General features: G+C 28.7%; 1 protein-coding gene across 5 annotated transcripts in view; it reads left to right on the plus strand.

The window, feature by feature from the left end:
• Positions 1 to 13,040, plus strand: part of LOC142325203 (uncharacterized) — a 50,510-nt gene that overhangs the window by 17,824 nt on the left and 19,646 nt on the right. For all 5 annotated transcript variants that reach the window (XM_075366642.1, XM_075366645.1, XM_075366646.1 and 2 more), the window contains one exon: positions 4,225 to 4,512. In XM_075366642.1, coding sequence (XP_075222757.1) covers positions 4,225 to 4,512 — 288 coding nt within the window. The remainder of the gene's footprint in view (positions 1 to 4,224; positions 4,513 to 13,040) is intronic.

A 13,040-nucleotide genomic window follows, 5' to 3' on the forward strand; every position in this document is an offset into this window, starting at 1 on the left:
CAATGCGCCGTGTCACACCTCACTTCTCATTCGCGAGTTTTTGGCCGAAAAAAGTGTTCCTATCTGTCCACATCCGCCATACTCACCGGATTTAGCACCATGCGACTTTTGGCTCTGCCCAAAAATTAAAACTGTGGTTAAAGGAAAACGTTTTGGCACCATTGAGGATAGTACTTTGAAGGAGATTAAATCGAATTCTATGTAACCTTATTACTTTTTTTAATAAAAAATTATTCACCGTACTTTTTGATCACACCTCGTACCTATGTTCATTGTTCATATCCTCCATGTAGAATCAACCTTATAAATTTTATGTGTGACCTATATGTTTGGTCTACCTGGTATTACAAGTGTCTTTACTGCTCAATTGTATGTTATAAATAAGGCTTTGAGGATACTCAAAGCCTTATTTATAGCATATTAACCCTAAGTACCATCATATCCTTACTTGTAGCGACTCTTGTAGTGCTCTCCAAGCTTTACAAGATTTCTATTCCAGACATCCTACACCACCGAAATTTACAATGCAATCGCCAAGTTGAACAATCACAATGCACAAGTGAGTTTCTGTTAGATTCCTAGCCATATGGGGATTCTAGATAATGAATGTGCAGATTCTGCTGCTAAAGATGCATGTAGTCAACCATCCTTCACTACCCATGTTACTGCGTCTGACTTTCTATGTAAAACTCACTCTTCGCACAAAGTGGCAGATGGCAAAATGACTGGATGGCTACATTAGATAACAAACTTCGGTACATTAAAGGTTCTGTGTTGTCATGGGATTTCTTGTACAGAAAAATTTGTCGTGAGGAAGTAGTCTTCTGCCGATTACAGATAGGGCATTGAGAGCTACTCAATCTGATATCAGCAGTAGACACACAGTATGCATATGATGTGACTGCCATGCTTGACTGTATGTCACATCCTTGTGGATTGCATGCGTTAATGGCCTTACATTGCAAATTTGAATTTGCCCAGGAACATTCGTCAAATACTTGGCAATGACAAAGAAGTTTTGGGCTGGGTGTTTTTATTGCTTTGAAGTGTTGGTATCTTAGGTACTTTTTAGTAGTGTTGTTTTATTTTTTTATTTCCTTTTTAATACTGTTATGAATTACATTTAAAACTTATTTTTTCTGTTATCCGTGTTTAATGTTTTAGTTAAGTTTTTTATTTTTTTTTTGCATTTCATATTTTAATTTTTCTTTTAAATTTCTAGTGTATGTTTTGTATTTTGTTTTTATATTTTTGTTTTCTGGGCGATGATAACATAAAAATAGTTTTCACCCCCTCCAAAAAAAAAAATAAACTCGTACATACTATTTATTATTTCCCCAGCCTGTCGTTTTAGTTTTTTGTTTGTTACGGCGGACTTAAGTTTCCTCATAATTATAAAAGACTAAAAATACAGTATAAAATGTGACTACCTTTTCTCAATCAAAAGTCGAATAAAAAGAAATTGAATTTGCACAATTCTTTTACAGGACAACTGGTTGATTGGATTATACTCGACCATTCAATAACGTAGGCTTATTGGTAATTATTTATTTTTACATTGGCCTGGGTGTATTTGAAAATTATGAGCACATAGAGAACAATTACCAATAATGCTTCTTGATATGATTCTAAGAAAGATGATTTCATTTCCTGAGTTATAATACTTGGGTTACTTGTGTTTATTTTTACAATATATAAAATCACGATAGATAATAAACTGTCGTATAATTGTAATGTTAGTTAATTTATCATTTAGTTTTTGTCTGCTGACATAATTATAAATCTTGTTGAGAGTAGGAGCCTACATTTTTATAATATTTAAAAATATACCATAACATTTCTTTTATGTCAAAATACTTAATCATAAAGTATAAATGATACTTTAGCACAATTAACGGAAATGAATTAGCAGAAACTAATAGCAGAATTAGAAAATATTTAGTAGTAATTCACAATACCATCCAGTAACATAAAATTATAAGTTGAATTTACATGAAGGCAATTTGTTTCTGTGCATGAAAACTGATTTAAGTTTGGATAACCAGCACTGTATTAGTCATTGTAGTCCAAGCTCTTCAAGATTCACATTTGAAAACTGAAAACTTCAAATAGAGGTTAAAAGAATTATTAAGAATTGTTCTATTTTCAGGGAGAGAGATGATTTCAGTGAATCTGCAACTACCTAAACTATACTCTAATTAAATTACATAAAGAAAATTGCCGATCTTTGTGGTGAATTGGTAGCGTGTCAGCCTTTCATCCCAGGTTCCCAGGTTTGAATCCTGGTCAGGCATGGTATTTTTCACACTCTACCAAATTCCATTTCCATATCCCATACAAGCTTTAAGCTTATGTGGTGACATTATCAAGCCAAAAAAATCATCCAGTTAGACCAGTAGTTTCATATGTTAACCCTCCTGCTGTTAATTCCTCCTAGACAATTTTGTCTAGGAGGATGATTATTATTATACAATCTCATTGAAAATTTTAACTAAAATTTAGTATTTAAAACTCAGCTGTATTGTTGAAAATATTAAGGATTTATTTTAAGATAGTGCAACCTTACTTTCTTTTGATGTAAAAAATTGTTTTCTTAGAATTCCATCACAAGATGTTATCAGCATTATTAAATAAAAATCTTCAAAATTGATATCAATATTTAAATATTGTTATCGGATTGTAATATTGTTACTGTTGACCCAAAAAACTCATGAAATTACAAGAATTAATCGATCAGCTTAGTCTGATAGCTGCTGAAATTTTTATGAATGATTAGAAAACAAAATTTGTGCTCATTCTTTCTTAAAATATTTCAAATTTTGGCATAGATTTTTGGTTGTTTTACAGGTAGCTTGAGAGAGCTAGGAATATTCTTGACTTTTAGTTGCAAATTAAACAAAAATATCACTTTTACTTTGCAAGTGGAACAAAACAATTCCATTGTATTTTTAGATTTAAATATTTGTAAAATCAATAACAAACTAGATTTTAGTATACATCATAAACACTTTCACTGATACTGTCATTCATAGTATATCATTACATCCATAAGTACATAAATTAACGGCTTTCAACAGTTATATTCATAGATAGAATAAAGAACTTAATGTTGTAAGACAAATAGTTGTAAGTAATGGTTATCAAATAAGTCTAATTGATCAATAATAAATTATACAAAATCAGAATAAAAAATCAAAATCATACATACTTATATAAGTAAACATAACGAGAAAGTTAATAAATATTTCAGTAACAGAAATTTTGATATTGCTTTTGAATCTGATAATTCACTACGTAAATTCATTAATATCAAGTAAAACTCATAAGCATAAAAAATTAGGAGTTTACAATTTTGGGTATGGTTCTTGTGATAAAATTTATATTTGACAGACTGGTAGATCTGAAAAACATGTAATGGACCACATATATTTTTTTTCCAATAAAAAAAGTGATTCTAATCATACTTGTCATTTAATTGATGAAAATCGTGTTTTTCATTATAATTTCAAAGTACTTCATGTTCAGAACAAACATTGGAAAGGCAAAGTCGTTGGAAATAAAAAAAATTAAAAATTGCAATTTACTTTTAAATGATCACTTAGACTTGAATAGTACACCGTTATTAAAATTAAGCATGAAATAAGCTTTGTATCTAAATGTAAATACACAGCCCATTTTCTTAAATAGACCAGTAGTAATTATTAGCTGTTAAATTTGTATATTACTGATGTATGTGGATATTGCCTGTTGCTGCACATTATGTACTTTATCTCTACCAATTTTATGTATTTACTTTGTTTCTTGTTCTAACTTTTAAGCTTTAGTATTCTGTACGTACCATCTGAGGAAGGTACTATGTATTATAACAGTTGTCATTTTTTAAATAAATTAGTAAAAATCAAAAAACATTTTTTTTTTTTAATTTTGTCAGAAAAATATTTCTTTCTTTGCTGAAATATAAAAAATTCTAAACAATATATGAATAAAAACTGAAATAAAGTGTACTGTACGATAAACTTGCGTATTGTGTGAAAGATAGATCACCACAGCTTTCCAAGTGTTCTGGATTAATCATATTTCATAGAAACTGATATAGGATTGTTGTGCAGCTGTTACCTATACTTTGTGTGGCTGTAGATGTTGTCATATTTTAAGAAAATTTTGAACTTCAATGTATTCTGGTGCATATTTGTAGTAAACATTTTTCTGCCTTTTCTTTTACAGAGTCTTCAAAAGAAAACATTGAAATTGAGGATTTGAAAGAAAATAATAAAAATAACAATGAAGTTTGTCTAGAATCATCAGTATTTGATGACTCGTCAAATGATCTCATGTTTGAATTAAGTCAAAGGATTGAAGAAGCTCAAGAAAGTAGTCCTTTAAGTGCTAATAGAGATAAAAGAGAAAGTTTATATAAAAATCAGTTGACTAAAAAATCTATTAGTACTACTAGAGATAAAAACTGTAATAGATTTTTAGCTTCAGCTTCTTCAAATGTTGATCAATCTCCAGGTATTTACATTTAATGTATCGCTTAGATATTAAAAGCTTAGAACTAATTTGGTAAATGCCTAATTATGTTTTTTTTTTCAAGTTATCCTGATCACTTTCTTCAACTTACTGAAATTAGAATTAATTTATCTTGAAAGTTTATATTAGCAAATTTTTAAGTAAAGGTACTCGTTTGAAGTTACTTCTAAAACTTGTATTATTTTTGGCCTGAAAAAATTATGGTAGTAGTTAATGGTTTTCATTTTACGGTATTCTAATAAAAGATTAATTGATGATAAACTTGGAAATATGAGTAATATTTATATAAGGTACAATATACTTTACCAACATAACCTAATGCAACTTAAAATTTTAGGAATTTATTAATTGTTCTAAACGTGTCTCAGCTTGATTTAATAAATATGTTTCATATTTTAGGGAAAATTCAGATGTAATTCTAAAAGTGTATTATTGGAATAATATACTAATAAATAATATTGTTATATTATTGGATTGATAGTTTATTATTGGAATGAAAGTAATACATTTAGTTGCGTTAATGTTACACTATTATTGTTTTTATATTATCAGGTACTTTATTGTTAGGTATTTATAATGTTTAATCTGTTGTAGAATAGATTTTAGAGTGTGTGTATTGCTTTTATTAATTTTTTGTACATGTACAAAAATATTAGTCATCTTCATTCTGGTTTAAATTATTATATGCTAACATTGCTTATATGCAAAGCTTAGATGATGTAGAGCAGTTATGAATTAAATTATTAATCAAGAGTTATATAATTTATTATCCTTATGGTTTGAGTTTAACTATATGTTAGGTATTGAAACTAGAAAAACCTTTCTCTGGAATCTGTATGCTTTAGTTAAAAGTTAATGTGTTTATCAGATGTTTTTAGATTAAGTTAAATACTAACTGATTATCATTTTAACAGAATTAGAGGAAGAAATTAGAAGTTTTGCATGTATTTTGTGTGTGCTTTATTTTCTTGCAAAACAACAGCTTGATATACGAGCTGTGATCAAAAAATACGGTGAATGAATTTTTATAGCGGCAACTGCCGACACTACATCCATATGCTGTAATTTGTCCAATAGCATGATCAACTGAGACAGGCAGGGACAAGTTGTAACACGTTCGAGCTTGCCAGTCAGCTGCCAGAGCCGCTAGAGTGAGGTTTTGTTTATCGTGTCTTGTCGCGCAAGGAAAATTGTGTGTCAATTTGCACGGATTTGAAGGGGGGTCGTCTTCATGCAGATCCGGACTTCATGGCCAAAATTGTAACTGGAGATGAAAGTTGGGTCTATGGCTATGACCTTGAGACCAAAATGCAGAGTTCCCAATGGAAAACCAGTTCATCTCCTTGCCCTAAAAAGGCACGTCAGTCAAAATCCAACATCAAGGTCATGCTCATTGTTTTTTTTGATAGTGAGGGCATAGTGCGATCAGAGTATGTTCCAAGGGGAACAACTGTAAACTCTGAATTTTATAAGGGTGTACTGCAATGTTTGCGAAACGACGTACGAAGAAAGCGACCAGAAAAATGGACCAATGGCTTCCTTCTTCACCACGACAATGCGCCGTCTCACACCTCGCTTCTCATTCGCGAGTTTTTGGCCGAAAAAAGTGTTCCTGTCTGCCCACATCCGCCATACTCACCGGATTTAGCCCCATGAGACTTTTGGCTCTTCCCAAAAATTAAAACTGTGCTTAAAGGAAAACGTTTTGACACCATTGCTGACATTGAGAGAGCCACGACTGAGCAGCTGAAAGCCCTTCCGAAAGACGCCTTCCAGAAATGCCTCCAGTCATGGAGTCAACGTTGGGATAAGAGCATTGCTAGCCAAGGACAGTACTTTGAAGGAGATTAAATCAAATTTTATGTAACATTATTATTTTTTTTTATAAAAAATTATTCACCGTATTTTTTGATCACACCTCGTAGCATGGTTCAAATCTTTGTATATATATTTTTTTATATAGCTTTGTTGATTGGTGAATTTCTGCAATATCTTTAAAACAGTTGGGTCATTCAAACTAAAGCTAATACTTTATCTAGAATTGTTCTGGGGTAGTTTTAGATATTATGTTTTTTTTTTTGTAAATAATTATGTTTATATTGGGTATGATTTTTTTCATCCTTTATTAACAATGTTGATCACTGTTCTAGGGATCAAGGCATAGGGTGGCTAATTTTACCATTTATACTGTTATAATCACCAATGATGTTGAGTTTCTGAATAGCCATATAACTATAAGAATTCTCTTTATACACTGCTGGACGGTGCTTCATAATAATATATTTATTATACCCATATAATATTTTTTTTATATTAAAAATTAACTTATTTGAAAGTCATACAGAAGTTATAGATATTTCTTAAGGGATTTTTTATTTGATTGGTTTCATTTTTATTTTACAAAATGACAATTGTAATTTTAAAATGCACAAAAAGTCGCTAATTCTCTTAAAAACAAATAATAATGTATTATGCCCATTTATGTATTGTTATTAATGTTATTTTCATTACTTTATGACTATAAATAATTTAATTTTTCTTAATAACTTTTAAAGCTACCAAAAAAAAACAAAATTGTAATATTTGTAGAGTAAAAATTATTATTAGGATGTAGTAAAATACACTTATTTTTCCAGATCAAACCAAGCCAGACTAATGTAAAGAAATTATGTAGAAAGTAGCTGCAATTATTTATTTTCAAAAAATCTTAGTTATTGTTAATTTGCAAAGTAAAAATATTTTGACCCAGAGGAAAAAAAATTGTTCACAGCATTTAACATATTAATTATATCCTGGAATTATACCAGTATAAAATTTTTACATTGAACCTAACCATTGCTTATTTAATTAAAAATTTTGTTAAGCTGTTAAATTATAAATATCTTTGGAGTTTTGGAAAATCAAAGTAGTTGTAGTTTGATTTGGGAAACTTAGGTTGAGAGAAATAAATTTCAGAAAAAGACTATTAGTAGTAATAAGAGATATGAAGAATTTTTTTGTTTTTCAGTTTTATACTTATGTTAATTTGGTTTGTCAGTTTTATACTTTTCGAAGGATTGATTTTGTCTACAAGTTTCCTATGTAGTGTTCAAAGTTAATAAGCAATCGTTTTTGTTGGATATTTTTAGAATTTATCGTTGGAAACTTGACTAATTAAGTTTTTTAATGTTACAATTTTTAAAATATTTGTGTTAGCTGCAGAAACAAATCTTATTATATTGTAAAGGATTGATATTATTTAAGACATCACACCATACTGTTACTTTTGAGCTGAGGAGAGGTTTTTGGTGTAGTTCACGAGCGTTCTCCAAAGCCCAGTACCGACAGTTCTGTACATTAACATAGCCATCCAGAGGAAATGGATTACTCATCATTATTCGGGCGTTTACATCTTTTGTAAGAATGGTGTTCATTATGCCACAAAATCCTTTGTGTTGCACAAAATACCTTTCAGTTAGCTGCTGGACGATCATTATATTGTAGAGATGAAATTTGAATCACCACATAAGATGTGATGAAGCGAATGACGTGACATACCCAGCACTACAGCTTGTTGCCTAACGGATTGTTTTGGACTAACAAGAACTTCTCTTCTCACTCTGTCTACGCTTTCCAGAGTTTGGACTGAAAGAGGAAGGCCAGGTGGTTTTTTCTTCATCACAGATCCAGTACTTCTAAACGCCTCTACTCATCGGAGTATGGTGTTTCGATCTGAAACTGCATCTTGACATTTGACATTAAAATTTTGACAGAAAAGATGTTGAACCATGACCACAGAATCATTGTTTCTAAAAACACTGCTCAATAGCAAACACATGATGTTCTACACTCCAACACTCCATAGTGACTGAAACCGTTTATTCTGAGCTGTCAGCCAATGGTCAATACCCCCACTCACCACTGAGTACTAGCAATTTAAAAAACATGCGTTTCCTCTGCTCCAGCCTGTATTTAAGAACACCCTTATTTATGTGTTTTTACAAATATAATTTTTTTATTAACATTTATTCTCTTTTACTCTCAGTATGAATTTACACTAATAGCAGTAACATTTAAACATAATAGCATTATAGCAATAACATTTAAATATTGGATGTGTTAAATGTATTGGCTATTATAAGAAATGAGTGGGTGGCTGTTATTTATTAACATTCCTCAGTCACGGTCACATGTATAAAATATTTTTTAAATATGCCTGTTCAGTAGTGTGCAGTGCACATGGTTCCCTCAGGCAGGAAATGTCAGGAAACAAATTTAATCAGGAATTTTTGGAAAAAGTAAGAAAAAGTTTGGAAAAATTGCAAAAAATTTAAGAGATTGCATTTTTGTTACCTAATTAAGATTATTCTAGTTATTAATAAAGTATTTTTTAAGTAATGCCAAAATATATTTGATATACTTTCCCAGCATCGGGAAGTGGCAAACCCATTACCTAGCAAATTGCAACTAGTTGCTTCAAGCAGCCATTAACTTGACCTTTTCTTACTTACATTCCCCAATTATTATTTTATATTAAAGGAGGAATACAAATCACAGTTAATTTTTTCAGTGGTGAAATTGCAACAAAAATTTACCATTAAACAATTTAAAGGTTGTTAACTTGTTTTCTGGGAATTTCTCTCAAACCATGATGAATTATTTTTTTACATTTTAAGTAATTAATTGCTTTTAAATGGCATCTAAAAAGATTGACCAGTTAGATATAAACTTACCGGTTAGATATAAACTTACACCCAGAATTCAGTTGGTTGAGAAGAGATAAATGTGTATCATGCTTTTTGTGATGTCTGTAAAAGCATTTTGAACTGAGCAATATGGGCCAAGAGACAGTGACTTTGCACAATAAAGGAAAGCAGCATAATGAAATAATTAAGATAAGGAATTCTCAGTCTTCACTGAAAATCTTTTTATTCCCCAATGGTACTTCATTCAGCATACTAAAACTTTGATTAACAATTGTGAGAACTATGGTTGTGATACATCTGTGTGTTCTGAACCTGGATCTTCTGTTCAGAGTAATAGCATTTCAGCAGCAAATGATACATTTGAATTCTCAACTTCATTTATGCAAAATGACAACACAATTACTTCTTTTTGCTATAAAGATGTTGTTTCTAAGGTGAAGATTATGTGGGTTCTCAGTGTTGTACAAAATAAGTTAGCCTTAAGTTCATGTGAAGATATTGGTGCAACTTTTAAAATTATGTTTTCTGATAGTTGTATAGCATCAAAATTCCAGCTTGGAGCTACTAAATCTTATGTCATTAATCGTGCGTGGCCTTTCACCACACTTTGATGACATTCTGCAAATACTAATGAATATTAATGACAAAATATTTTTCAAGTAAATGTTAATAATGTTTGTTTTCTGTACAAAATAAAGTGCTCTGATCTAGTTTTCTTATCTGCATTACGTTTAGTCAGAGTGATTTTATTTTTCCTTTAAGTTGTGATCATACATATATATTCTTTGTTAAATTGAAATCTGTGTTTCTTAGCATATTTTTCAAACCAAGTTATTAAATACTTTTTTTGTTCACTTTGCAAAATAATGTAAGCTAGCTTTTCGGAAAAACATTTAGCAATCTTAGGTGCGAGCCAATTATTTAAAAAAATTTCTTTAGTTCGTTTTTATTTCATTTGTGTTAGTTTTAGTTACCATGATGTTCATTCTTATGCAAGAAACGTATTAAATAGTGTGTTTTTTCTACTTTGCAACATAATTTACTAAAACAGTTTATCACAAAAAATAGCCTAATTTTAAATGTATATTGTAAAAAAAATCATTAAAAAATAAAGTTTAAAAATGAATGTAATAATAAATAATAAAAAAAGGTGTAAGTTGGGCAGCTATGGAAATGGTGGAGGCTGCAAAAAAATAAAATATCTATATATACTTTGTGAGCAAACAGCAGTTGCATAACAATATGAGAGTCAGGAAACGTTTTATTAAATTGGTCACTAAAAGTCAGAAAAAATTAATCTTAAAATTCGATGGGAACCCTCAATGCATTTATTTATTTGTATAAATTATATTAAATTGATATTAATTAGTTATTTCAGAATTTTTAATTTCAAGAAAACATATAAATCTTGAGCATATTTTTAAGGATATTATCTTTCTTTGTAGTGCAGTTAGGATCTGAAATAATATTTTTTAGATGCTCTATTATTTTTCTGTTCTAGAATTTTTGTTTCACTTTGTAAACTTTTTCATTATAACTCAGTTATTTAAAATTGTATGTAAACAAATTGTCATACTAATTGCAATAAAATTTTTATGGTTTGTATAGCAGCAAATTAAGATATGAAAAATAAACAATATATGATTAAAAAATTAATGTGGTTGCTATTTTGAAATTTGAAGATGAAAAATCTAGGTTGATTTTTTATAGAGAATATTAGTTTGTACGTTCATTGGCCTTTCTTAAATCTGCTTTAGAGATATAAATTTCAATTGAAAAAAAGGCAGTTAGACTGAAAATGAACTATATGTAAATGCATTTTTGTATCACATTTTATGTTTATTTGTGTGTATAAGGAATCTATTCTCAATGTTTTTTTTTTATTTTAAGGATACTGGATTTTTATATTTGATTAGTATTTATTATTATTATTATTTAAATTAATTAATATATTGATATTTTTTTTTAAATTGCAGGTACAGATGAAAATTTATCTATTAGCCAAGAATTTAGAATGTTTTGTAATAAAGCAAAACGTACAGTTGATATTGTAGAATTTGTATGTTCCTGACTCATGCAAATAATACATGAAACTGTTCTATTAACTATTTTGGTTTTTGTTGTACTTTGAATTTTCATTTCTTCCTAAAACTTTAAAGTATTAATGATTTGTAAGATGCAGTTTAATCTTCAAACTAATTAGTGAAAACTTTGTATGTGGTTATAATAAAAAAAATATGTATGAAAGTTGCAAGTGAAAAGTCTTTATTTTTAGATACTTTAATTTTTAATTAAGATTATTTACGTATTTTTATCCTATAAAAGTTTGGCAAATTTTTGTTTCAGTACATACACTACTTGTATTTGTAATTTATATACATATAACTCCTAAAATGCCCAAATGCATTAGTTCAAGTATTTGATATATTCCGTATTCATTAAAAATCAAGATTTTTTTGTAAACATTAGAGTAAGTGTGATAGTAAAAATTTGTTGTTCAGGTTGATGTCAGTTTTTATAATTGAAAAAACTTACAAAATGAATAACACTTGTAAATGATATTTGTAAATAACCTTCTATTATGATTTTTTATCACCCAGCATAGTTTTTGTTGTGATATTGTACTTTGATGAAGAAAACTAGTATATTTTTGGGGTAAAATTTTATTCCTGTATTGTGAAATAAATAAAATTAATTTGGATTAAGTGAACTGTGAAGTTCGAACAATTAATCTGTATCATCTGTCATGAATGTAAAGACTATTAAAATATAGAGTGAATTTTTAAATTCATTCTGATCATTATATAATAGTCATTCACTTTTATATGTAGTTTACTTCTCTACTCAATTATTTAAGTATTTGAAAAAAAAGAAGTAAACATGGTGAGTGCAGAAAAAACTTACAGATCATAAAAACTGTGCTAAGGGTAGTCATATTTTTATTTTGTGATACATTTTGCAGTTTTCAGTAGCTTGTTTGTATAAAATTGTAAATGAAGCCTTCTTGTTAGGTGAATTATAATATTAGCTTAAACCTTTAATTATTTAGTGAATAACATTTTTCATGTATATTTGTATTTACATTTCATAGATGCACGTAATTATATTCATCTAGTGTAGATTTTAAATCAATTTCTGTAACTGCTATTTGTTTGCATGAATGTTTTTATGCTTATCTGGATCTTATCATTTTAATTTAGTGTATAATTTTAGAATTACAAGATAGAAATATTCATACAGATTATATCTTGCAATCCTTTGTAAAGGACTACAAACATCCATTTCCAAAATTGTTGAATGCAATTTTATAGATATTTTCTCTTCTTAATTATTCTGTTGCAGAAGTATTATTTATTTATTTGATTTGTATCAGTTTTAAAAAATTTTTTTATTCATAATATTATATTTAGTTTTTAGCTTATTTTCTGCATTCAATATTACTGTGTGGTGTATTAGCTCATATGCAATGTTGTTACCTATTTTAAATATTTTTAGTTGTAAATTATAATAAGCTTCAAAATTTAACTTCTTTTCTTATACGCAATAATTTTATTTTATTTTTAACCCAGCACCTTTCTGCAACAAGTTTTGTTGTAACTGTAGCTTTGCTATTGTTCTTAATATTTATCTGTGCATATTTACACACAATATTTAATGCTAAACATCACTTGTTAAAGTTGATGTAGGATTTAATATGTGTATTTTTTTTGTATTGATGAATTTTTTTGCTGCATATGCTAGAATAGCATTTTGTATTAATTTTAATCAGCATCTTTTACTGAATGGTGTATCTATATATATATATATATATATAAAAGAAAGATG

Source organism: Lycorma delicatula, chromosome 5, assembly GCF_047948215.1.
Source record: "Lycorma delicatula isolate Av1 chromosome 5, ASM4794821v1, whole genome shotgun sequence".
NCBI lineage: Eukaryota > Metazoa > Arthropoda > Insecta > Hemiptera > Fulgoridae > Lycorma > Lycorma delicatula.